This window comes from Mirounga leonina, unplaced genomic scaffold (genome assembly GCF_011800145.1).
Source record: "Mirounga leonina isolate KUSES-001 unplaced genomic scaffold, KU_Mleo_1.0 Mir_176, whole genome shotgun sequence".
Taxonomy (NCBI): domain Eukaryota; kingdom Metazoa; phylum Chordata; class Mammalia; order Carnivora; family Phocidae; genus Mirounga; species Mirounga leonina.
The window spans coordinates 27,697,126-27,724,795 of record NW_023270454.1 but is presented as its reverse complement, the minus strand read 5'-3'; the positions used below and the strand labels follow the sequence as shown (position 1 = coordinate 27,724,795).

Below are 27,670 nucleotides of genomic sequence, written 5' to 3'. Positions count from 1 at the left end.
AAGGGAGAACGCCGGGATTATGAAACTAGGGCTAAGAGCACTAAATCTCCTGTAGGGTCGACCCCATAGAGTGCAGAACAAGCGGAACCGTAGGCAAGTGAGCCAGGGTTAGAGGCAAGCTTCTCTGGCAGCAGGGGAGCTGAAGATGAAGCTAGGAACCTAGAGCAGTTGAAACCTATCATGGCTGAGCACGTGCAGGAGAAGGAAGGAAGATGTGGCACAGCGAGCACGCAGGCTGCCAGAGATGAAACAGCAACTGCAGTTTCCAGATCCCACCCACTGTCTCAATCAACAGACGACATTTCTCCTTTTATACTGTTGATCTAGAACGACGTAGGCTCAATCCAGATAGAATGAGCCTAAAACTTGAATGTCGTTGATTACAATAGTTTGGGGGAACTAAGTATGGCAAGGTTAATAGTACTAAGTTCTGTACATAGTTTTCACTTAAGGAAAGCCAGCAACTGATATTTACTGCATTAGATCATGATCGACAGATAGATAAACAGATAGATGCATACAGGGATAGTGTTGAGCTCGTTAATCCTGTCCTTACCTTCTTCACACTATCAACTTTGCAGAGGCTTGTTCAATTCTGTTGCATCCCTATTATATCCCTCAAAGACAACACGTGAACCCACATGAGATTTGATTTACCATTTAATGGTTGATTATCTGCTAACTGACATAATACCTTCTGATCACTTCCATCTAGGGTGAAATGGTTTAGATTCTGTATAAAGTATCTTTTGAAATACCTGTACCTATTCGTGGCTCTGTCCCAGTGCACATTTTGCTTGATATCATTCACCAGAAGGCATTTCATTTCAGAATTGTGCAATTAATGCTAAATCGAGGCACCTAAAATTGTCTTGGTGTGATTTAGAGATGACGAGTATCTCAAGAGTGTTGCCTGACTGACACCTGTCAGTTAGGAATGGATCCATAGGATGAACAATTTGACAGCATGCATTTTAGCCCTGGGATTGTGCTTATTCTAGGTTCATGAGTTGGTTTACTGTTGCCTGAATATCTACAGAGCCTACATCATGAGGCTCTGACTGAGATTTTACCAACGTCTTTCAGTGAGACTTGCCCATGTCAGGAGTCAAACATTTAATGGCTATTTCTACAACTGGAAATGATGGTGGCAAGTAGGTTGAGACACAGACAAAAAGCCCTTAAGTGTCACGATCTAATTTTAAAATCTGATGCTGAAGAACGTACTAGTGATTTCAGTGGATGGAAACACCACAGATTAGAAACTTGAATCTATATAGTGCACACAGATTGATGATGCTTGTCTGGCTTGACTCACCAGGCTGTTCTGAGAAGTAATTTTCTTTTTTTTTTTTTTTAAGATTTTATTTATTTATCTGACAGAGAGAGACAGCGAAGAGAGGGAACACAAGCAGGGGGAGTGGGAGAGGGAGAAGCAGGCTTCCTGCCGAGCAGGGAGCCCGATGCGGGCCTCCATCCCAGGACCCTGGGATCATGACCGGAGCCAAAGGCAGACGCTTAACGACTGAGCCACCCAGGCGCCCCGAGAAGTAATTTTCAAATAGAAAGTTTTGTTATTATTCAGAGAACCTCAGTAAGATTTTCGAAGAGTTTCCAAGGTAAGAAACGGTGTTAACTATCAGCCTGAGTCAGCACCAAATCTAATGTGGATAACCATGAAGTACTCAGCCAAACAGAGGCAATGACATCACAGATTGTATCAGGTCCCTAGTGTACGTTGATAATTGAATAATATGAGCAGGAAGAGAAGGTTAGGAACACACACTGTCTGTTTGGTTTTAAAACTCTTTAATGTAGGTCTTCAACCTGCAAAAGAGCAAAATGAGGAAACACATGTTCATTAAAATTTTAAGTGAGAAGAATTCTATTTTAATTATTTAGTAAAAATCAATACTCAAACATTGCTCAGGCAAGTCTTTTGCTACAATGCAGTTGTTGTCCACTAGGAGCAAGTTAGCCCCCAGGGGACATTTGCCTATGTCTGGAGACATTTTTAACTGTCCCAACTAGGGAGTACTATTGACATCTAGTGGGTAGAGGCCAGGGATGCTGCAAAATATTCTACAATGGAAAGGAGAGCACCTCACAACAAAGAATTTTCTGGCCTAAAATACCAATACTGCCTGCTACAATGTGTGGTAGGGGCAGTCTATGTTCACTCCTGGGTTTTTTCCACTAATATACCTATATGAGACTAATATTCCAGATTCACTGTCTTGGCTTAAAATAAGAAAGAAGTGATATTCTTTAAAAAAAAGAAGAAGAAGAAGAAGAAGAAGAAGAAGTCTAAAATTGTTCCTTCAGAGAAGTATCTATTTTAGCAAAATCTAACATAGTCTCAGTGAAATGAGAAATTATTTTGAAGTTTTGCCTGGATAATTTGAGATTAAAAATACAGTGCATGTATATATTGTTAAAGACTACTTCCTGGCTATTGGCCTGCTAATTGTATACGTCTGCAATAATCAGCTCAGGCAAAATGCTCAAAGCTAACAAAATAACCTCCGGACTTCTTTGAAAACCCAGTGTCAAGAGCTTACTTTGTGCTGGACAATTCTCAAAGCAAATTCCTTAACTTTACTGTTGAGAAGCTTCCTATGGGTTCCTCTTCAGATATTGCCCTTGATATGTCCCTCAGCATCCTTCTAGGAAACACTACTTCTACAATAAGTAAAAAATCATTAACCACTTAAAACATTTCAAGTATTATTATAAAGAATAAACAATGAGCATTAAATGAGTGTTCAAATTCAGTTAACCATAAACATTTCTACTAAAATAACAATGTCTTCATTAAATAAATCTACTGACATATAAAAAGCTTGTAAAGATTCCTATACCTCATTTCTCCTTTCGTGGTATTAATTACCTCTACAGGAAAAAAGAAAAGTAGTGTTAATATAACCTTTTAGCTACCATTTAGAAATAGGCTTCTTATGTTGATGTCGATGATACAGAGACGTGTAATTTAAATAGATTCTACATGTAGAGTGATTAGGAGGCATTAACCTCACAAGCCAATTTCTCCTGGTAAGGTGCTACCCAGTTGTTTTAGCCATAAGCTATTAAGCTGCAAAATAAGAATGTTATAGCCTGGTTAAAAGAAAAAGGTTTGCATGGAAATGTTCTTGACATTTGCATGCTTTTTTTTCCCCCTGATAAAAGTCATCATCATATGAATGGCTGCCATTTGGTAACCACCTATTTTGTGCTAGAACCTATTCCAGACATTCAGTATGCATGGAGCTGATCATCACCACCACCTTGCTGAATAGATACTTTCCCCCAGAAAACAAAAGCTCAGCCAAGAGCAAGCACCTGCACTACTAACAGTTTGAATCAGACTATGATTCAAACCCAGGAAGGCTTTACTCCCCAACCAATGACCTCTCGTGGTCTCCACTTGTAGTAAAATTCACGAGCTCAAGAAAATTTAAGATCTGTTTTTTATTCCTTTGTATTTTTCTTTACACAATAGCCTATCGTTCAAATGCCTAAACTCAGATCACAAAAGATTGCTATAGTTACATTTTAATTCTCGCCTTATAGTTAACTCCACAAAGGCATTTTGCTCCGTGTAGTTCTGTTCTTTTCCTAGTCCCAAGTCACTGAGGGAAAAAAATATTTTTCGTTTGTGTTATATCTCTCAGTTTCTTCCTAGTAGTGTGACTTTGATCAGCTCGGACGCTTGTCAGTTCACACGCACCCTCATTTGTAGACTGTTGCAGGACATAGAAGAAAAGATGTTTAGAGTCAACAAGAAGAGCTTGTGTGTTCTCTGTCTGAAACTTTTGCTCACTGCTCAGCTCTGTCTGTGTTCACGCTGGAGTGTGTGTGTTTGCTGTGGCGGGGGGGGCTGGTGTGGAGGGGGCGTAAAGAAGGATACTGAGACTTTCAGAGAAGGCGGGTGGGAGGAGAGATTCTGAGAAACAGAAAGGAAGAAAGAAAAGAAAAGGGAATGGAAAGAGAGGGAGAGGAAATGAGAGAGGAAGGAGGGAGGACTGCTTTGTAGCTGCTAAGATTGCAGACAGAAATAGCACACAACCACCGTGAGCTGTGTGCGACTCAGAAACCAAGACCAAATTGTACTCACTTTTATTAATCAGTTGCTCAGAAAGAAGGAGATGACATCTGGTCCTGTCTTCTTCTACATCTTAATTTTGGGTAAATATTGTAAGTATGCTCAGTATTTAATTTTGTATACCTTAATAATATTGTATGAACTAATCACAATTACAAATGTTTATTAGTTACATTTATGCTTTTAATATAAAACTGTTTTTTTCTGATAAAACTGTGATTTCACTTCAGAATTATTCTTAAGTCATTTCTGGTATATATATTAGAAACTGGAATATATTGGCAGAGTCAGTAGTTAAGCAAGATTAACATGGCATACAAACCTATGCTTCATAACAACCAATTTGTTTAAGCAACAATTATTTTATAAATAATTTGATAATATTTCAAGAGAAGCAGTCTTTAAAGAGACTGTGTTCAAGTAAGATGCCCATTTGAAACATTCTGGTAAAGTCTACGTTTATTCCAGTTTGTGTGTAGTTTTAACGTTTCGTGGTCCCAGTCTTTGTGATCTGATATCATAGGTGTGCCTTCTCACTGGGAAATGCATTCATAAAACTCCTTTTTTATTTAACAAGATCTCTCACTCTTCCTTGAAAGAAAAGCAGGGAAAAGCACAAAGCAATGAAAAGCACAGCCCAGGAGCCCAGATGGGCATTTTTACTTTTGTTATAATGACAATTCTTGCTCTCTCTATGTGTGCTATAGTTTATTTTTCAGAAAAAAAAAAAATGTAAATCGAGAGAGAGTCATTCTGCATTCAACCCTATTTAAATGATATTATGTAAGTAGAAATAAAATGATCAGATTTCCTAGGTAATAAATGACGAGAAAGCCAAAGCAAATCCAGAAAGAAAACTTTCTGTGTATCTTTCATACCTTGTGATGCTGGGAGTGAGTAAGCTTTAACAAATTTAGAATTCACGTGCATGTTTACATCCCTCCATATCTTAAAAGTTTGCAGAAGTCGGTTTCCCTAAGATATTCTATTGACAGTGTCTCCAAGTAAATTTCCATCCGAACTCTCCCAGTTCTGATGACATGTCCTGCATCAAAGTGATTTTTTTTCCCCTTTCCTCTCTTGACCTCCAGTATGCTCTACTTTGATGGTCAAATCTGAGAAACAGCATCAAAACCGAGGCAACAATTCAGAATCCTGGAGAAACATTCTAGCTCCTAGCTTTCTCTGTCTCTAATCTCGGTAACTGAAATTCCATTTTCCACTCCAGTTTTATTGAGAAATAATTGATATACATCACTGGAGAAGTTTAAGTCAAAAAGAACGATGGTTTGATTTATATATATTGTGAAATGACTACACAATAGGTTCAGCGAACATCCATCTTCTTTATAGATACAATATTAAAAAAAAGAGAAAAGCATAAAGGGGAAAAAATTGTTTCCTTGCGATCAGACCTCTTAGGATTTATTCTCTTGACACCTGTTCTATATATCATAATGCATTGGGGGCTGTCATCATCATGCTGGACATGACATCCCTAGCATTTTATCCCTTATAACTGGAAGCTTGTATCTTTTGACCACTTTCCTTCCCTTCCCCCACTCTCCACCGCCCCCCCATTATTTCTGGTAACCAAAAGTTTTATCTCTTTTTTCCACAAGTTTGAGAACTTTTTTTTTTTAAGGTTCCACATATAAGTGAATTCATACAGTATTTGTCTTTCACTGTCTGACTTATTTCACTTTAGCATAATGCCTTCAAGTTCCCTCCATGTGTCACAAACAGTAGAATTTTCTCATTTTTATCACTGAATAATATTGCAGTGTGTGTGTGTATACATATATACATATATATGTGTGTGTGTGTATATATATACATATATGTGTGTGTGTGTGTGTGTGTGTGTATATATATATATATATATATATATATATATATACACATCTATATATATCACTACTTCTTTATTCCCTCATCCATGGATGGACATGTAGCTTGTTTTCATGCCTTGGCTATTGTAAATAATGCTGCTGTGAATACTGGGGTGCATATTATAATGAGTTAGGGTTTTCATTACCTTTGGATATATTTCCAGAAGTGCAATTGCTGGATCATATGGTAGTTCTATTTTTAATTTTTTGAGGATCCTTCCATAGTGGCTATGCCAATTTGCAATTCCACCAACAGCATGCAAGAATTCGCTTTTCTCCACATCCATGCCAGCTTTCTTATCTCTTGTCCTTTTGATGATAGCCATTCTAAAAGGTATGAGGTGGTATCTCATTGTGGTTTTGATTCACATTTTCCTAGCGTATGACTAGTGATGTTGAGCATCTTTTCATGTACCTATTGGCCCTGCATACGTCTTCTTTGGAGAAATATCTATTCAGGTCCTTTGCCCATTTTTTAATTGGGTCATTTGGTTTTTTGCTATTGAGTTGTATGAGTTCTTGTTATGTTTTGGATATGAACCCCTGATCAGATACATGATTTGCAAATCTTTTTCCTATTCTGTATGTTTTCTTTTCACTTTGTTGATGACATTCTTTGCTGCACAGAAGCTTGTAAGTTTGGTGTAGTCCCACTTGTTTATTTTTTATTGTGTTGCTTGTGCTTCAGGTGCCATATCCAAAAAATCATTACCAAAATCCATATCAAAGAGCTTTGTTTCTATGTTTTCTCCTAGAATTTTCATGGTTTCAGTTCCTCTGTTTAAGATGGCATTACCCATTTTCTTAACTAGAGGGCCAAAAGCCAAATTGCAAACCACCACTAAAAAGTGAATGTTTCTCATTATAATCCAAGCATTTAAGCTACCAGAGTTTTTAACATTTGTAGCCCAAACCCTCATAAATCAAACATTTTACTGTTTCCTATTCCGTTTCAATGAAATGAATAGATTAAATAAGCCAAAGAAATACTTCCAAGTTAGGCATTCTAATAATGGAAAATGGAATTCTAACAAGATAAATTCAAGGATATGTAAAAGGTGTTCAGGGCAGGTTGAAAAGCAACTTTAGCTAATGTGTTACCAGCCAATTCAGCTTAGTAAAAAAAGTTCCCTGTTTACATATTCTCTTTTGTTAAAAAAAATTATTTTCATGAACAGAAAATAAAAAGTAGATGATAATGATGGTGATGATGATGATGTCAAAAACCTCCAACTTTTTAAAACTTAAGTTATCTTGTGATTTAAAAAATATTTTTTTGACATTGAAGTGTGTGTACTTAAGGGCTCCAAGTTCTCATCCTTCCACACCATCTGCAAAGGATGAAGGCACAAACATCTGATGCAGAGTTTGGCAAGCAGGATTCCTGGCTATAGGGTGTCCACTGAGTGGGGAGGATGGAAGGGTATTTGGCAGGAACCTCCAAAATAACAACCCACACCCATAATTCATCTCCTATTTTATCTCACCATCCAGCTCCACCAAGAGAGGGTTTCTTATGCACAGAGCAAAAGAAGTCAACAACTACATAAGAACAAAATCTTAAATCTCTGTAACTACCCTTTGGTGGTTATTGTTTGTTTGTTTGTTTGTTTGTTTGTTTGTTTGTTTGTTTGTGTTTTAATCCACTCTTCTGTTGCCTGGGAAAGGCAATGGGATCTCCTGGAAGACTGCTGGCCCGAGGTGCTTCACAGCACCACCACATACTGGTTCTAAGATTTGCAGCAATGAGTTACCCTCTCAAGCCTTAGTTTGTAAAATGGCAATAAAATCTTTCACCCTATCCACATCCCAGAGCCTTATGTTTGTTTCTTTATTACATAAATTACCTTCTTGAATCTTTACAACTCTATTATGTAGATAAAATGAAGTACACAAGGAAGGCAAGACCCAAGGACATTCAGTACCTTGTCACAAGACTCAGGCTCGTAAATAATAATAAGACTCAAGATTTGCATGCTTTTAAAGCCTATATTCTTTCCCCTAGACTGTGAACACTCTGAGAGATCATGTGTGTAAAGACGTAAGCAATTATTAGTTACCTTTTTAACCAAAAATATTTACTGAATGCCAGTTACCTTACTAAGCATGAGACTAAAGCATGACTACAGCATGATCCCTGGTCTGAAGGGGAGAATGGAGAAGACAGAAAGTTAATCCAGGATTATCAGTGAGACAAGGGCAAAAACCTAGATGTACACAGATCAGGGCAACATGAAGATTTAGAAAAGGTTTTCTTTCACCCTTGGGGAGAATTTCTAATTCTCCAAAAATTCCTCTGCCTGTAGTCTAGTTAGCTATATTGTGCCAATGTTGATTTATTAGTTTTGATAATGTACTGTGGTTATGTAAGATTTCACCATTAGGGGAAGTTGGGTAAAGAGTAGGACCTCTCTGTGCTATTTTTGCAACTTCTTGTGAGTCTATAATATTTCAAAATTAAAAGTTAAAAAACAATCCCCAAGAAGAATTGTATCTTAAGTCCTTATCAGCAAATGCTTTACTTATTACTTAAACAGTATCATTAAACAAAAACAATCATTTTACTTAATACTTCGGAGAGACAGGGAACCAGTGAGGAAATAGGAAATAGAAGAAGTCCAAACATAAACTTGTTCCACTTCAGTATTTTGCCAAGAACTGATCCAGCTGGGAAAGTCCTCACTTTTAGATTCCAAATGGATACTCACAAGATCATCTGGGCTTTTCTTTAGGTCTTACAACAGGCATATCTTCTAGTAATTTTTCTCTAACCATTAAGAAGGAGAAAGGAAGAGGCTTTCCCAGAACAGACCATCAGGATATGAAAAAAGAGAATACTGATCTATTTACCCACCTCCAAAAGATGAGAGAATAAACTCTCCAATATGCAGACTACAGAATTATGTATCATTCCACCTTTTATTTTTGAAGGTTATTAATAATTTTGTATTGTTCTTTCTTTGAGTTTGGAATCATATTTTTAAATATTAAATAGAAAGAAAATTAACAAGTCTGTGCAAATACATCATCGTCATCTGTATAAAGGGAAAAAGGTACTACATTTGTGAACTAAATAGTTTTGCAAACATAATTTCACACATTAGGACAAACTTGTTAAATCGAAATGTGCTTGGAATTGGGTGTTCTACTTAGGTTTGTTTTTTTTATTTTGTTTTGTCTGAAAAACTATAAACACTTATACCATTTTTATTTCAAGCACTATGATTGTGGTTATAATTGTAGTTGTTATATTTACCATTTATTGAGAGCTTTCCATGGACCATGAACTATGTACTAAGTGCTTTATAAACATTATCTGATTTTATCCCTATAAAAGCCCTAAGAGATATTCTCATTTTGCAAAAGAGGAAACAGAAAATGAGAAATACTGAGTAGCATGCCCGGCATCATTCCCTAGTAATTGTTGCAAGAGAGATTTCATTCCAAGCCTCTCTCCTTGAAAAGCCTATGTTAGTAAAACATGATTCAGTTCTAATATTTTCCAATACTATCATATCTTAGAATTAAAAGAGTCCTTAAAAGATCGTCTCCTCTAATTCACTGGCCTTGAGGCAAGTTAGATATTTCTCCATTTTAGAGATTAAGCAATAAACAAATATTGACCAGCCCAAAGTCACAAAACTGGTATATCCAAACAAAAACAAAGTTTGCACAACCTGAGGGAAGGCCCTCCCCATTCCAGGGAAGTTCAAGAAATCCATGCCCAGTATTTATGGGTCTCCTCTTAGAAGCTGGTGCCATCTGCCCTACAGACATCTCTCAGTGTACACCAACAGAAGAATTAGGATACACATGTAAATAATCTGAATGTATAGAAAAATTAAACTCAACCTGTATTGACCCCACGATTTTTATTAGAAAGCACTTTTATTTTCAGCACACGACACAGAACTATGCACATAAAAAGTACCAATAAATATTTACTCAATTCCTATGTTAGCCTACCTCTCCGTCCTCCTGGATATATTCTCCCCTCACTATCCCCACAACACCAGTAGCTCTATTTCTTGTCTTGTACATAGGGAGCTGATACTCTCTCATCCTCTTCAGTTTTGCACTTTCACCCTTCACCCTGATCAGAATAACCAAAAGCTTTTTCCTTCGTTGGAGATAAACAGGGGCCAGCAAGTCATGAATATTTCAAATTTGGGTTTTATTGTCGATCACAACAGTGCCAAAAGTCAACTTAAGAAGAAACAAAAAAAAAAAGGATAGTATAAAGTGAGATCTCCTGTTACTTGTGTTAGAAATTGATATTTTCCTGGGGTGTCTGGGTGGCTCAGTTGGTTAATCATCTGACTCTTGATTTCAGGTCGTGATCTCAGGTCTGTGAGATTGAGCTCCATGCTGGTCGTGGAGCCTGCTTATTTAAGATTCTCACTCTCCCTCTCCCTCTGTCCCTCACCACCACCCCCCTCCCCTGTGCAGACATTCTCTCGAAAGAAAGAAAGAAACAGTTGTAATTTATAGTAATTTGGCTGTTTGATTTTTTTTTTTTGCTAAGTCAATTCATTTTATAATATTTCAGTTTTACCTGAATTAACTAGGGTCACCTGATTTCTTAAATCTTCCATAATAACGAATATATCTTTTTTAAATAATCAGTACTCTCAAAAAAACCCTCTGAGAATCATCCTTTGTGAGGAGGACTCTTGGGGATTTTGCACCTGCAGCTCTACACCATGTGGAGTCCCTGCTTCTGGCAATCGTCCCAGCTCCTCTCTCCACTCTGTCTCCATCATTCCTCCCCAACTTCCCCCCAGTATTGTCCCTGGAATTCAAGTTCTCCTTCCATGGTGAAGAACAAAACAGCTCTCTGGCCTGAGTCCCTGTCTCCAAACTCAACTCCACCTTTAGTCAAGGTGCTCAGTTGAACCAAGTATCACCCATATGATTAGCTACAAAAAGGGACAGCAGATAATCTGATATATTTTTAATAGTAAGATTCACCCTTCTTAAAAGGCAGCTAAGAGTTAAAATATTTATTTTGGTTTTGCTAGAGAATTGAATATGCACTTGAACGGAGAGGCCATACAATTACATGAGCTAATTCATTAAAACATCTAATTACGCTGCTGTCCCCTAACCATCATTTCTCTTAACTCTTAACTAATATATTTAAAGAAAAATAATGTCTTTTTCTGTTTCCAGCATCTGAGTCTCCAGTGAATTGCTATCTAGATAGGCAGTTTCATCTTATGTCTCTCAAATGCTTTTTTAACTTAAGTTTCATAAAATTAGGCTTTTGAGTTTAAGAGAAAGTCAAAGCTTATAGAGTACAACACCCTCATTTTTTACATAGGAAGAAAATGAGGTCATATAGCTGTGCTCCCTTTTGTTGTCCATTGTATTATCCTTTACTCCCTCTTAAAAATGGGCCTTCAAATTTCATGTGTAGGGCAAGAAGGGCAGGAGATATCAGAAACGTAGAACATCACCTTAAAGTAGAGAGAAACTACACCAAGGTTATTAAATTTATTATCCACCAAAATCTTAGCCTCGAAGATTAAGACTTTGCCAATACACCTAGCTTAGTATAATCATTATTCACATACCTGCCTAGTAGCTAAACATTTTAAATCATTCTCACAACCGGGTAGAGAATGGGAGGGATAGAAGGGTCTGATCACGCCTCTCCAAGTCCATGCTTGCCGTCAGACCCAGAGAAACTTTAATGAAAGGGGCTTTTATCAATCTTAGAGTAGATTAAGATCCAGTAGATGTTTTCATTATCTGTATTCCCTCTCCAGTCCGTGTTCCCATGCTATTCCTCAGACAACTAAATTGTCTTTAAATATTTATTTATTTATTTTAGAGAAAGAGAGAGAGAGCACACAAGTGGGGGGAAGGGCAGAGGGAGAGGAAGAGAAGCAGACTCCCCGTTGAGAGTGGAACCCGACTCAGGGCTTAATCTCGAGCCTGAGATCATGACCTGAGCTGAAACCAAGAGTCAGACACTTAACCAACTGAGCCACCCAGTGCCCCACAACTAAATTGCCTTCAAAGATACAACTCTTTCCATCATATGCCCTGCAGATACTGAATCTGGCCCTTGGGGCCATCCCTCTAAGATGGAGGAGTCTGAGGATTGCTATCCAGGTGTCCACTGAAGCTATGGTGGAAGAAATTTTGTCAACTCCTCAGGAGTGATTTGTAGACTATCAGAATCTTCCTGACACTTCTAGTTTCCAGACAGATGCTTTCTTTTCTCTAGGTACCCCCAAATAGCTTAGGCATCAAATACCTATATACCCTTAACCTCCCCCCCCCAAAAAAGAATACCACGTCTTCTGTCTTTCTGCCTGTGCTGAGGCTGGTGCCAGCAAGGAGAGATACAGTTGAGACCATGTTCATGTTGAATAGAGTCACCCTAACTAGCTCTTTTTGTCCCTCACCCCACCTCAGCACACACAATTTCCTGTGATAGAGTAACACGTTTTCCAACTTCACGGAGATTGAAAGGACACTTAGAGAAGCAATGCAATGCATCTTCACTGTTGTGTGAAGCTACCCAAAGGCATTAACAATTCATGATTTGGTAGCAAATAATTCCCACACTGGTAGTAAGCTATCTGCTACCATGCCAGTCTGATTTCCTCCTTATCCTGTGGGGTGAGACGGTCTTTGCATTGAGATGAAGAGGGTATGTGAAAATTGAGCGTGTCTCCCTAGCCACTTTCCCACCTCCTTCAGGCTTTGATCCTGCTGTGTGCTCACTTTCTCCTCCTTTTCATCTCTCCCACCTACAGTCTGCTTCGTGCCGAGTGGAATCAGCAGCATTTCCCTGCCTGATCTCCAAGAGGCCCAGATACTGATTTCCAATTCTAATCAACCAGTTTCTCTTCTCCCTGACCACCACCTGATGTCTCCCTTTTCATCTTAACCATTGTCTCTATTCCTCCGACTCACCATACCTCTTGACAAAACACACACCAAGAGAGACTCTCACCTCTTGGCCCCCAGTCTTGCAACCAGAATTCTTATTTCTACCCACCTCTTATCCTTAAGATCCCCTCCCCATGAGTTAGGACATTCACAGAGGATAGTTCCCTATTAAACACACTTTCTGTAGATTACATATGCACCCATTTTGCAGTGGATATTTTGGCTAATTTTTGCAACATTCAGTAAGATGGTTCCAACATCTGATCCTCATAGCAGTAAAGGGAGATATCACCCTGTGGGCTCCTCTAGGTGTAGCCATTTAAACAGATAAATGTTACTTTATAGATTTGAAATTGAAATGTTAGAGAATAAAACATGCTGATGGACACCAACTGACAAATTTTGAACAAAATTTATAAATGTACATGCCTGGATCGCCTGAGAGACATCACATAAGCTACCGCACAAAGCTGTTTTGAAAGCTTATATCCAGGTTCCATGGCGCAGGTATAAATTAATGAAAATAACTGATTACATTCTCAGGTGCATCAGGCACCAGCTTCTGAGATAGAACACAATTGGTGCTGCCATTAGATTCAACCACAAAACCTGGGATCCTTGTCGTTCCTTTTCAGCCTCTTCTCTCCACCTGCTCACCCTCAGCCTTTTGATATTTAGTAGGCTTATCCCAGAGCGGGCTAGAAATGTTTGACTCATTTTCAATGGTCCAGAAGATATGCCATTTTTACTTTCCTAGTTGTGGCTGATTTGTTGGAAGCGGCAAAACTGTTTCACGGTTTATAAATGTTTCTACTCTCTCACCCATTTCCAGCTTAGACAAGAAGACGTCATTAGTCATGCTTTCTGTTAGATTCTCTTAACCTCCACTTAACCTCCCTCTTTGTGTTAAAATCAAGAGAGGTGACTAGTTTAGCCAAGTTAAATTTAGATTTTTATTTCTCCCCTTCTGCCTGCAGCCCTCACCCCTGATCTTGAGAGCTCCCTGGAAAGAGGGATTGTTTTTGTTTGTTGAAATTCAATAACTTTTCTCAGCAACTGAGCATTCATCCCCAGAGTTGACCTGAAATAATGTAGCAAACCATTTGTCCATCAAATCCATTTTAATGGAAAAAAAAATCTATACAAATCTTCTTGTAGTGCTGCTGGCTCTTAGGATCTTTTTCAAAGTTTCCACACTGGTAATATATAGCGGGTTCAATAGTATTCTCATGGTCCATTATAGTCATTACCTAGGAGGAGCTGCACGAAGAAATTAAATAGACTTATTCCCTTGCCTCGAGGAGTTCACAATCTATGACAGCTTTAATGTCTGTCTTATAAGATAGATCCAAATAGGCACAGGCTAGAATTATTAACTTTATGTGAACAGATATGTCAAGGGCAAACATTTTGTCATGATTAAATCCCCTTGACATTTTGCCAGTGGTACAGCTCTAATGAATACCTGAATAGATAACTAAGGAATGAATGTGGTACTGATCAAGAAGAATGGAACTTAACAAGCCAGTGTATTATGGAGGAATCAAAGGAAGAATGATGCTACGTTGTATGGAATAAAAATAAGGAGTATTCGCAAATGGAGAGTAAGCTCTAAGAGATTAGAGAATTCAGTGAAATCTCCCAGCAGTCCATGATGGAGAGACAGCATAAGGAACAAGCTGAGGCATGTATGTGTTGGTGATGGTGTTAGTGTAACATTTATAAAGCTGTTATATGTGATCCAGTCTCAGAATGGGTTCACATTTAATGAAACTCCTATAGAACAAGGGCATTCATCTTTATTCGTGCCTCTGAAAAGATTTAAAGAATCATTTACTGTATATAGTCTACACGAGTCTTATTGAAGTCCCATGCAGTCTTTTCTCTATCACTCTTCAATCTCCAAGAACTTTTGACTCTTTCCCCAGATTTCTCTCTTTGATGCAAGACCGCGTGGACACCCTCCTGCCTCCTTTCCCCCCATCACTCAGCCCTCACTCCTCATGCACTCCTGATACAATATGCTCCTCTGACCCATGGTCTCCTCGTGCACAAAATTTGTTTTCTATTCTGACTACTTTTTTCAGGAAAATTCATCTCTCAGTTTTTGGGGTTTTTCCCCCCCCTCAGGAAGGAGAGGGTAGGGGAGGAGTTCAGAGAAGAAGGTTAAAAGGCAATGCCAACATTATTTATTGGTCATGAAATTTATGGATTGAGGAGAAGGTGTAAACTATTAAACACATACACACACACAAAGACACCAGAGTAATGGCTTTATCCGATCATTAATATTAAGTATATCAAAACCAGATATAGGATATAATATACAAATTTTCATTTTTAGGCCACAAATCTCAGATGTGCAAAGGTAAAATTTTGTTTCTGTGACTCAACTCAGAGCCTGTGACTCCCAAAAAAATGAGAGACATTTAAATTTGCTAATTTGAAGTAGCTTCGTTTAAAAATTGGCAACTTTATCTTTAAAGTACAATCTTAATCCCTTAAGAATTCTTACCCAGTCCACCCACGCATTCTCCCCCCTCCACCCAGTAGCATGTAGGTTCAGAGGCAGCTTCTGAAACATGGAAGTGGAGGGCAGGTGGAGGGATGAACATCTACAGTAACTTCGCCAGCTCCGTGTGAGGTTTAGCTCCTCTGTCAGGTGTTGGCATCAGCACTCACCAAAGCATTCAGACACTTCCATGTTCTCCACCTAGCAGGGCCGAATAATCCACATGCTTCTCACCCGGCAACAATGCCTCTCTACATTGACGGTCAGCTCACAGCAGGCTTCTCCGGAGAGCATAGGAAACCTTCAAATGTCCTTCACCTGTCGGGAGCCCAGGGAGATTTGGGGCAGACTCAGCCCTCATGCTGGCTTACCTCGCACCACAGCTCCCCTGCCCCCTTGCATCACGCAGGACATACGGCTCCTGCTAGAGACTTGCCCTTTCCTTGAGCTGCGTCTTAGGATTTGGGACAAGAATCCCCTTTGTTTGGGCAACCCCCCAAGCCCTCTTGGTGATTTCCACCTCCCCTCTTCCCCAAAGGAGCTTTAGATTCCAAGTTGACAGGGTCTTTCATCCTCACTTTTTGTTTCCACTGATTTCAAGAAAACTGCTTTGAAGGTATCACACATGCTTACCCACTTCTATAGGTTGGGGAAACATTCAGTTCTCTGAGTCCTTCAGCATTTGGTCTTGACAGTCAAAACCAAGATGGTAGAATTCAAAAAAATAAATAAAAAGAAAAAATATGCTCTCTCAAGTACCTGGCTTTTGCAGTTGAAAGCCATGACTTTTAAGCTTTGCAACTCAGGCAAGAATTTGACTATTCCAGAAAGGCCCTTTTGTGCTCTGCCTTCTTTGAGCAATAAAGCCCAGTCCAGCCGCCTTGTGTTAGTGGCAGAAGGTAAAAAATGAATAACTAAGAAAGAAGCATATTTGGATACGTGATAAAAGCATGCAGCATTTGATGCAGGAATTATATATACAAAGCCATAGTAATTTGAAAAACTAATTATAATGCCATACTTTAGTAAAATAGGAACTCTTGAGAATTTGCAAAATATTTAATATCAAATATTTACCTGGATTTCCCAATAATGGTAAGTGGATACAAGTGAATATACATGTTTATTCTCACTTTTGAGAAAATCCTAAAGGAAAATCAAAATATTCACAACTTAAATAATGGTGGATAGGGTTATTCACTTTATCAAAGGAATATCTTCATTTGGTGTTTTGTTTTTGTTTTTTTTAAGTCACATGAAAATGTACCTATTCTATCTGGATTCTAACCCAAATATAATGACTATATCCCATATTTTTGCTGGTACCATTTTTTCCCACCCTTCCATTCTGTTGCCCAAACTGGTTCCTCTTATTCTACTTAAACCTACCTTTTGCATAATTTTTATTTTTAATCTTTTTTCCCTACATTTTACTATATGTTTTCTTTTCCTGTTGTTCTAGCCAACACTGATCACAATATTATAGATGAAAACACCAAAATACAAAAGTTTTATTTGAATTGTGAAAAATCCCAAATCATTGTGTTTACCCATTAACTTTCTTCTAATAGAATGTGTGAAACAATAGAGTTTGTGCTCAACATTAGGAAGGAAGAAAGAGTAGTCTGACATGATGCTCTCATCCACCAGAAACTGCGCTATCAAAAACACCCTTCTCCGATGGGTCCCCAGGAACCTACACTACTTTTAAACTTATTCTGGGGAAATTGCTGCAAATGTTTAATATATATTATAAGGTGCTATATTCTGTGTACTTAGATACACAAAATGTGCTAGACCAAAGTTACCATATTTATATTATTAACATGAATTATTTATATTGCTAAGTTATAAATAGAGTCAGTTACATTATTGAAGTTCTGGTTGAAGATAAACACTTGAAGGTATTGTCTAATTAAATCCTCACACGAACCCTGGAGGGTAAATGTGTTCTCACCTCTCCACACGAGGGACTGTCTCAGATTTAGGAATTTGCTAACATCACCGGCTACTAAGTGCTTAATTTAGAACTTGAACTCGGGTGTATCTGACACCGAAGTCTGAGTCCTTTCCACTCCTCATACAAATGCCAAAATCATGATACATAATTATAGCATATTATCTCTCATTTTATAGAACAAATATTTCTATTCCCAATTAGAGATGAGCAAACTGATCAAGCAAGTTGAACTCAGTTCAGATCCGCCACTGACTGCTTCCTGGGGAAAAGGAGAAGTCACTGGTAGGCACAGATAGAGTGTGGACAAGGCCACAGAGGCAGGAAAGGGCAAGGCAGGCGCAGGAAATGTTGAGAAGTTGGGGTGGCTTAAGAATAGCTCAGGAGCAAACACTTGCAGATAAAGTTAAAGAGGATCATGGGAACCAGATTATGAAGTCTTTGTAAGCCACTCTCAAGAATGGACTTTGGACCATAGTGCATAAGTGTTTCAGTAGAAGTTATGCACAGAATGATATGAAGAGATTGATTGTTTAGGAAGTTACTCTGGCAACTCACCAAAAATGATCTGGAATGTGAGACACTGAAAACAATCCCTAAAGAAAGTGTCCACTGCACTCGAGTCACTAGAAAGGTAGAGGCTATGACCAAATCAATTTGGCTGCTGGTTTTTACATTGTTTTCATAGGTCCTTAATATATTTTTAATATATTTTCTTCCCGATTTCTACCTATAAAATACACAAAATATGTGTGGAATACAAGACAAAGTTTTCGTCTACTACCCCGATTATGATATGACTGGCTTTTTTTGACATTGCACTTCACAAACATCCAATGATTATCCCTACTTCTAGTTCCCAAAAGAGTCTTTTGATCCACTCTGTGCCTGTATTTACATGTTTCCTATTTTTCTTGTGTTATTTTCTCACTGTTTTCTTTAATCGCATAAAGCTTTTGGATCCATATTAAAAACAAGGCAAAAGACAAAACGCAATAGAAAACATTGTTAACAAACGTACGTGCAATAATGGACAATAGGTGAACAATGTGTTTATTTGAATCAAATGGAAGGTGTTATCTAGAAGTACAATCTCTACTCCTTAATCAATGAGTAACCTTGCAACACAAAGCTGTTACTAAGAAAGTGTCAGTAAACAAACTTACGGGATTTTATTCAGCAACTCACAATACACAGTAACCTCACAATAGTGGGAAAACAGTATAGATATAAATAATGTAAAATATTGTGTTCATAGGGTCAAGGCATAATATCTGTAAGATATAATTTTATTCTCTGTTTTAATATGTTTGTGTTTTAATCAGTAGCACTACTCATGATAAGTTTTGGGCACAAGTGTACATTCATTACTTTATTTCTTGGAGTTTCCTTGATGAAGGTCACAGTAAGAATGGGGCAAAATGGTGCTGAAAGTTTAGGGCACGTTACTGATCATGCATCAAAGATGCCCTCAACCCTCAACAAATTTCTGCTCTCCCTAAAAATTACAGATCCATGGTCATGCTATTTAGAAAAATAGCTTGCCCAGAACATCTTCAAAATAAGAGTATATTTTATTATTCCTCCAAGTATTATTCCTGCAAGCATTGAACTAAAGGAGATAGACGAGTGAGTTGGCTGGTTAGCTCAATTGGTTAGATTGTGGTGCTAAAAGGGGTACACAACTGAAAATGGGCTGCTTTTGCAGATATTGTAAACATTATGTAAAAACCATTGCTGGGGTGCCTGGGTGGCTCAATCATTAAGCGTCTGCCTTTGGCTCAGGTCATGATCCCAGGGTCCTGGGATGGAGTCCCCACATCAGGCTCCCTCCTCAGCGGCGAGTCTGCTAGTCCCTCTGCCCCTCCCCCCTGTTCATGCACTCTCTCTCTTTCTTTTGCACCACGCATGCGCAAAAATAAATAAATCTTAAAAAAAATAACAAAAAGATAAACTAATAAATAAAATGTCCCTCCTAGTAATAAGTGTTGTGAAGAAGGAGGAGGAAGAAAAAAAAAAAAAAAACAGTGTAATAGGATAGTAACTAGCAAGGAATGTGGAGAGATTTGAGATAGAGTGATCCCAGTTTCTGTAAGGCAGGGGTATTTATGCTGAAACCTGAGTAATGAGCAATAGTCAGCCATGACTCAGGGGAAGACCAATGCAGGTATCCAGGTGGATAGAACAGCTAACTCAAAGACTCTAAAGTAGGAACAAACAGCCCATCCAGAGGACAGTCAATATGGCTGAAATTAAGTAAAGCAGGAGAAGTGGAAAGAAACCAAATCAGTGAACAGGAGTGTCTCACTCATGGAAGGTCGAAAGGGGAGGGTAGAGAGTTTGGATTTTTATCCTAAGAATAATGGGGTGACATTATAAGTTTTGAAAGAGGATATTTTTGTGATCTGACTTCTTTTTGAAAGATCCCTCTGGCTAATGTACGTAGAAGGGGTAAAAAGGGAAGCAGGAAGTCCAAGTGAGAGACAACTGCAGTTAAGAAAAGACAGTGGCAAACCCTATGAGGGAAGAAAGAAGCCGAGATGAGGAGACATTGGCACATTCAGGATAGCTGTGAAGAGAAAGTCACCAGCCCTTGCTAAAGGATCACAGGTGGGAGGTGAGGGGCAACGAGAAAGAGAATCTTTTATCTCTAAAAGGTGAGAGAAGGCAAAAGGAATTATAAGGGTCAGAGAGGAGCCAAAGGAATTTTCTTTTAAAAGGAGAGAAGAATATATAGGAAAATGTCCATGTGAAGTAGAGATTCTCTGCTTAGTAATTCAATTCTGGAGGAATGATGCTTCCCCTCACCTGCCACAGATGAGCATCCAATGCATTTATTGGTCTAATGAGCTGGGTACAGGTGGGCAGGTCAGCAGGCAGCCACTCAGAAGGAGCCCAGCTGGTAACAGCCATACTAGAGTAGGACCAAAGAAGAGAATATGAATCCTTCCTCACTGCCTAACCTGGTGACCTGAAGTAGTAACCATCTCCCAGTACAAGCTTCAGCTTAATTTGAGATGGCAGCGTGGACAGAAATAGGCAGTCAGGCAGTCAACAACACAAATCAGTACCCAAGGAGAACCATGTTCATTAGAAATCAATCATGAAAGGTTTGAGGGTGGGGGTGCCCCACAAAAGATTAAGGAGAGTATTAACTAATTCCTGATAGACATCAATAAGAAAAGAAAGGTATAAGCAATAACTCCTTGGTATCAGAGGGGGTCTTAGTATCAAAGTGGGCCACATGTGACTCTTAGCAGCTGGGCCAATATTCAGCCCATGATGCTTACAATTTCATGGATCCATGATTGATTGGATGGAAGGGATTCTTTTAAAGATATTCTCAGCACAGTTGTTAGTCACAATAGAAATAATCTGGAAGTTAAAAACAATGGACTTAGAAAGAAGGGAAATTCGCACATAATACTCGTGACTTCTGTGAAAGGCAGTGAGGGACTCTTTCACATCCATTAGCTTCATCTAATCATGCCAAAAAACCTGGAAGGGAGATTTTACTAATCCCTGTGTTCTAGAAAAGGAAACTGAGAAGTTATGAAACCTGCACAAAATCCACAAGGGCACAAATGGGAACTTCCAAGAATAACTCCCCCCCACCCGGCAGCAGCCACGCTTAGCTTACACTGGGAACATGCAGCACCCATGTGGGGAGCAAGTCTTGAGGACTGCCATTGTCTGAGGTTGTGGTAATTCTAAGAAAAGGCACAAGCAGGAAAATATTCCAATTTAAATAAGCCTCTTTGACTTTGCTGAATAATAAGTAGCTATATGGAAAAGCATTAAAATTAAGTCCATAACAGATCTTATTAACAAAATAATAGCCACCATGGGACTTCTAAAAAGGAAGCTGTGGTCAACCTAGCTTGCAGACATGCAGTCAGTCAATAGTGGTGCGCGGAACAGTCCTGTAACAATATTCAGAGTCTCGCTTATTGTATTTCTCCCTCAGAGGTAATATCCCCACTGTGTACCTTGAGACATCTATGTCACATCCAATTAAAACTTGTCCAACTCTCATGGTCTATAAATATGCCTTTCAAATTGTCCTTTGGGTTAAAGATGGGGAAGAAACTACAGACTCCAAGTCATAAACACACAGATGATATGGAATGACATATCTTATAAATAATACGTCTGGCATTTAAAGTTGTTTGTGTCTCACACACGTAATTCTCAGAAAACTTGAAGTATACATACATTACACATACACACACACACACATATGGTGTCCAGGTAATTTCATATTTATTCAAAAATTGTGTGGGTATGTGCCCAAATACCAGGCAGAGGGGAGGTTAGATATAATAATAAACATTTTTAAAACAGAACTTGACAAAGCTTTTTAGCTACAGTAAGTTAAAAGATTAAGATATTTACCAAACCTTTTTAAATTTTATTTTGAAAAATTTTAAACGTACAAGAAGATTACAAAAGCAGTCAACGAACAGCCCTATACCTTTCACCTGGATTCACCTATTGTTAACATTGTCCCACACTTGCTTTCTAAATCTCTCACCAAACACACAAACTTACACGTTTTTCTTGCTGAACGATTTGAGAGTAAGTTGCAGACATCATGATCCTTCCTCCTAAGAATAACGTTTTCTTAGCCCCCATACGACGATTAAAGTCAGAAAATTCTAACACTGATAAAATCAGACTTTCTAACATAAAGTCCACATTCATATTTCATCAATTCTCCTAATTATGACCTTTATAGAAAAAAAAATTATTTGTTTTTCGAATCCAGGCTCCAATCCAAGATCACACCTTGCATTCAGCAGCCACAGGTCTGTAGTCTCCTTTAATCTGAAGACAATGATGTGAGTTTTGAAGAATGTTGTTCTGTAGAACATTCCTTAGTTTAGGTTTGTCTGATTCAAGGGTACACTCTTATAGATACCTAAAATAATACCTTTTTTTCAAACACAAGACTGTTACAGAAGCTGTCATAGAAATATACCAGGGGAGGGCGCCTGGGTGGCTCAGTTGGTTGAGCAACTGCCTTCGGCTCAGGTCATGATCCTGGAGTCCCTGGATCGAGTCCCGCATCGGGCTCCCTGCTCGGCAGGGAGTCTGCTTCTCCCTCTCCCACTCCCCGTTTGTGTTCCCTCTCTCGCTGTGTCTTTCTCTGTCAAATAAATAAAATAAAATCTTAAAAAAAAAAAAAAAGAAAGAAAGAAATATACCAGGGGAAGCTACATGCTATGTTTGGGGGCTCATCTCTTGTTAAAGTGTCTCCTCATACTACATACATCATTTTATCTTTAAAATAGGGCTCACAGAACTCCCTGTTTCCATATCTCACTTGTTCTTTGCATTGTTCGCCAATTTTCAAACAAAAACATCACACTTATCTATCCTGACTAATTTTCAAAGTCATTTCTTTTTTTTTTTTTTAAGATTTTATTTATTTATGTGAGAGAGAGAGCATGAGCAGGGTATAGGGAGAAGAAGGCTCCCCGCTGAACCTGGAGCCCAAGGCAGGGCTCTATTCCGGGAACCCAGGATGTTGATCCCAGGACACCTGGGATCATGACCTGAGCCGAAGGTAGATGCTTAACTGACTCACCCAGGCTAAAAGTCATTTCTGAAGCCTTAACCTAAGCCCACACTTTGCCTTCACCCGCTGGCAATGATTTTCATTTTCCTAGGTGCACTTATAGTTCTCATGCTCCCCTCCGGGGTAGGGAGTCTGTATCACTATTTTCATCAATCCCCTCTGCATCAGAAATGCATTCTAGGTGCCACAAAGAGAAAGACCAAGCAACAGTGGCTTAAACAAATAAGAGTTTATTTTTCTCACATGAACACCATCCAGAAGTAAGTGCCTGATGACACTGGATCAGCTGTTCAGCCATACCATACCATTAGGATCCTAAGCTCTTTCTTTCACTCCACCTTCTTTTGTGCATTGGTTATTGTGTTAAATGCTTATTTCCTAATGCATGCCAAGATGGCTACTGTAACACCAGAATTAAGTCCATGTTCAAAGCAGGAAGAAGGGAAAGACTGACATGAAACTCCATCTTTCCCCTTCAATCAGGAAAGCAATAGCTTGTCCAGAAATTCCCCAAGAAAACTTTTACTTCTTAGATCTCATTGGTAGGAATTTGGTCACATAGCCTGCCTAACAGCCAAGGGAGCAGGGAATGCTAGGAATAGGAGTACCATTATTGTTGAGGCCTGTCATCTCATTTTCCAGCACTGAATACAGTGTCACCACAAGAAAAAAAGGCGGGGGGTAGAATCCCATTATGAAAGGGAAGGGGGCAATGGATAATGAGCAGGCAACTAGAAATTCCTCTATCTCCTCCCAATCACTATTTAACTGGATCCATTCTCTACTTCTCATTTTCATTCTATATTTCTTCTCGATTTTTTTTTCATTTATCTTCTCTTCCTAGTACTTCCCCTTGAAAAATGAACTTTCAAACATTTTTGTTAACATTTTATCTTCTACCCAGAGTCAAATAATATTACAACAGCTGGTACTGTCTCCTCTCTCGACATGTGAGGAAACCTGAAATCCAGCAAGAGGAAGTGACTTGCCCAAATTTGCCCATCGATTTAGAGGCATACCCAAGAATAAAACATAACTCCACTGAACATCAGTACTGATACTAAATATCAGAATAAATGGTACATATTTGTCCACTTCGTTCTGATGGTTCCTCTTGCCCATACCTTGGCCATTTAAATATAAAGTTCTCCACAAGGATTCATCAATTCAGTTGTTTATTTCTGGAAACTTCTCTAAGAGGAAAGATCATGAGAATTGTATTTCCCCCTTTTTTAATTTTTTATTTGCTCTCTAAATATGAAGGAAGGAGAAACCAGGGTAAGAAGTCATTGTCTTCATCGGAAATCATTACACCATATGAACCATGAGTCTGAATTTATAAAGCTGCCATCTCCAACACATCTGCCAAGAAACAATAGGAAAATGTCTATTTAGATGCATTATGTTTGTCTTTGATTTTGTGGGGAAATATCTTAGAAAATCCATGTTAGAAGTAACACAAACATAAAATACCCTGATGAAGTTATATCTCTTCCTTGCACTGGAAAGACAAATCAAAAGACAGATCACCCAGAATAGAAGTCAAAGAGGAAGTCAGTCAGAAGTTATAACTGACCTTGATCATGAAGGGTAAGATTCAGAAAAAAAAGATATGCAGAAGACCCTGTCATAAGCCAAAAAAGGAAGGCTGAAATATGAATGAGTTTTCAGGGGCTCACAAGCAGGTCAATATGGGGGAATGAGTTGAGGCACCGTGTTAAGAACACATGCTCTGAAGGGAGTCAGACCTGAGTCTGCATCAATCCTCCCACTTAGCAGTTCTGCGATCCCACGCAACTTACTCCTCTACGCCTTACTTTCTAAACTGTAAAGTCATGATAATATTAATAATTATTTCATGGGATTGTCATGAGGATAAAATGAAGCAAGGCATGTGACGTGCTTAGCCTAGCCCTCACATACTGTAAGTGCTCAAAAACATGAAAGAAAAAAACTATCAGTCAGAGCAAAAGATTAAAGTAATGGATTCTTAGGTTTAAAAAAGTAGGTTATGGTGAGTTGGGACCTCTTTGACTATAAGGCTGAAAGTGTAATCAAAAGGAAACCACTAAAAATTTATTACCTGGACATAATACAGACTGGAATCAGTTGAGACAATAGGAATGGAAATAAGGTGCTGGATGGAAGAGCTATTAAGAAATATAACTGCCCTTGATTTAGGATCTCTATTTCTTGGCTACACCACTAGAGTAATCAATAAAACTGACTGCTGTCCTACCAGTGAGTAGGAATAAAATGTGATGGTTGGATAGTCGAGAAAACAGTTTTGTCATGATTTGAGGAATATACTAGAAATGCATAAATAGAGAATTCAGAAACTTTGGCCACTCTTTGTGTTGGGAAATATGTGCATCCATTCAATAAATTCTTACTGAATACTTATTACGGCAGAATACTAAGCCCTAAGAAATGTTTATTATAACATCTCATCCAACTGAAGATCACTTATGTGGAACCTCAGAATTCTTAAAAATCATTAAAAACCATTCTTAAAAACCATTAAAAAACAAAAGAAGAGGAAAGAAATCTTGTCCTTTTTCAGGCCCTCGTTCATAGCATATTTGCTCATTTTTACACAGAAGTTTACCATGCCTGAGTATCTGCATTTGTAGCTACAGCCAGTTCAAGTACAAAATTAGAAACGGTAATTAGAGGACTAAGACTACAGAGGCAAACATTAATGATGGGTGAAGCAGACAGCTGGTGAAGAACTACAAAGAAAAACTCTACGAAGCACAGGAGTCTGTGGTCAAATTTATAGGACACAAATCCCCTCAAAAGGCCCCAAAGGTATCATTGTGCTGTTCAACATGATAACCCAAATTCACAAGGGAGATTAAGATAGTATTTGATAGCTTTCCGAAACTTTGGAGGTAAAGCTAAACACAAAAATTCTATCACAGACGCCAGTATAGAACATGGTTGACAAGTTTTGCTAAAAAGGGGAGACAAGAAATGGAAACGCAATTGGCATGGAAAATGGAGTCATGAATTTTTTTTTCTTTTGTTTTGTTTTTTGGAAGGGAGACGTAACAGCACGTTTTCAGGCTGTCGAGAATGAGCCAGGAAAGCGGTAAAAATTGATGATGCCTAGCAAGAAGGAGGAAACAGTGGATTGTGTCCTGAGTAAGGGAGAGGAGGTGATACCTGCAGCTCAGGGGAAGGGCCGACTCTCCGCAAGAGCAGAGGGCTCATCTGCAACAAGGGCGGGGAGGTGGAGCATGTGAGGGTGGTCTGTGGGGAGAGGCAGTGGGGGGAATAGTGGGGCTCCTCTGAGCAGCATTAAGAGCCCCCCAATATTCAGGTCCTGTTATGAAATGGATCATGTGCTTTTTCTTGCCAAGTCTAGCCCTACATGTGCAGGTCCAAGAGAAACAGAATTGGATAGAACTGAAGTTTCAGCTTTGCCATAAAAGTAAATGTAGAAGGGATACATTTTAAATGCTGCAAATCAGCAACAGCCAGATTCGTGAATCTCAACTGCTCTGTTTCAAGAGCTACTACTCATTCCTTCAATGAAGATTTCCAAATGCTTCCCAGGAATAGCCCGTCACTGAGCATGCAAAATAAACCAAGCAGCTCTTTCCCAGCAATGACAGACGAGCTAATCCTACACACTGCTTAAGGAGTTACCTTCTTCCAGAAAGGATTTGCATGGTAGCAGCTTGGTAGCCTTTGAGTAGATTAAGGTTGGAATTCATCTCAGTGATTCTGTAATTCTGGAAAGAACCCATTTAAAATATACTTTGAACTCCACAATGCTTGATTTAAATCTGTTTTTAAAAATATACACTCAATAGAATATGCCATTTTTTTAATGTGGATCTAACGATACAATTTCGACACAAGTAATACAGAAATAGTAAAACTCCTTTTAGGAACTTAGGGGCAGCATCATGGAACTTCATTTCTCAATAAATGAAATTAACCTGAATGCCCACTCCTCCTGCGTATAACAGAAAACTTAATGTGCCTCCAGGTAATCCAATCACTTCTGTTTTCTTCTTACTTTTTTCCCTTCAGTATCTTTTGGGTTGATATTTTGCCTGAGTCAAAGCTCTCCGCCTCCAATGTCTCCTCTCCTCTCCAGAAGTGGAATCTATACTGGGCCATGTTTTTTGTGTCATCTAGCCTCCGTTGGGAGGGGCATCTGGCTTTTGGTCCTTTTGTCCACTGCTGGATCGTTCACACAGGAAACCACGCCACGCATGCTTGGTACCTGGTTCTCCATTCCTGTCATCTCTGTTGTGGAGACATCTGCTCCCCCACACTCTTCCGCAGTTTGCCTCACACGGGTCAGTCTGCAGCTTCCTCTCCACCCTTATGAGACCTCTCTGAGTCGGCTGGCTCATTCCCTCCTACTTCTCTCCCCTCTGGGGAGTGCCGTCAATTTCAGGACACCCTTCCATTCCACTCCAGGATTTCATAAAATAAGAGAGTGTAAAAAGGAGTGCTCAGGTCTTTATCCTTAAACACATCTCTGTTTTATTCTACGGTGGTTAAACTATGTGGTGGGGGTGAAGAAGGTCCACTGAAGTTTGTAATCTCTTTACTCACCAAGGGTATAATTTCCTACTACTTTTTGATCTTCCCTCCAGATTATTTGGTCCCAGCCCAGAGGAATGGAGGTTCTGTCCAATCCATTTCCTCCTTCTTCTGATGAATCTTTGTATCTTTGGGAGGCAGGAAAATTACCTCA

The 27,670-nt window shown here is 38.9% G+C and overlaps 1 protein-coding gene across 2 annotated transcripts in view; it reads left to right on the top strand.

Moving 5' to 3' along the window:
* The first annotated feature begins 3,907 nt into the window (after window positions 1–3,907).
* RXFP1 (relaxin family peptide receptor 1) overlaps window positions 3,908–27,670 on the top strand; it is a 100,642-nt gene continuing 76,879 nt past the window's right edge. For both annotated transcript variants that reach the window (XM_035022824.1, XM_035022825.1), the window contains exon 1: window positions 3,908–4,194. In XM_035022824.1, the coding sequence (XP_034878715.1) occupies window positions 4,146–4,194 (49 nt within the window). In that variant the 5' untranslated portion in view covers window positions 3,908–4,145. The remainder of the gene's footprint in view (window positions 4,195–27,670) is intronic.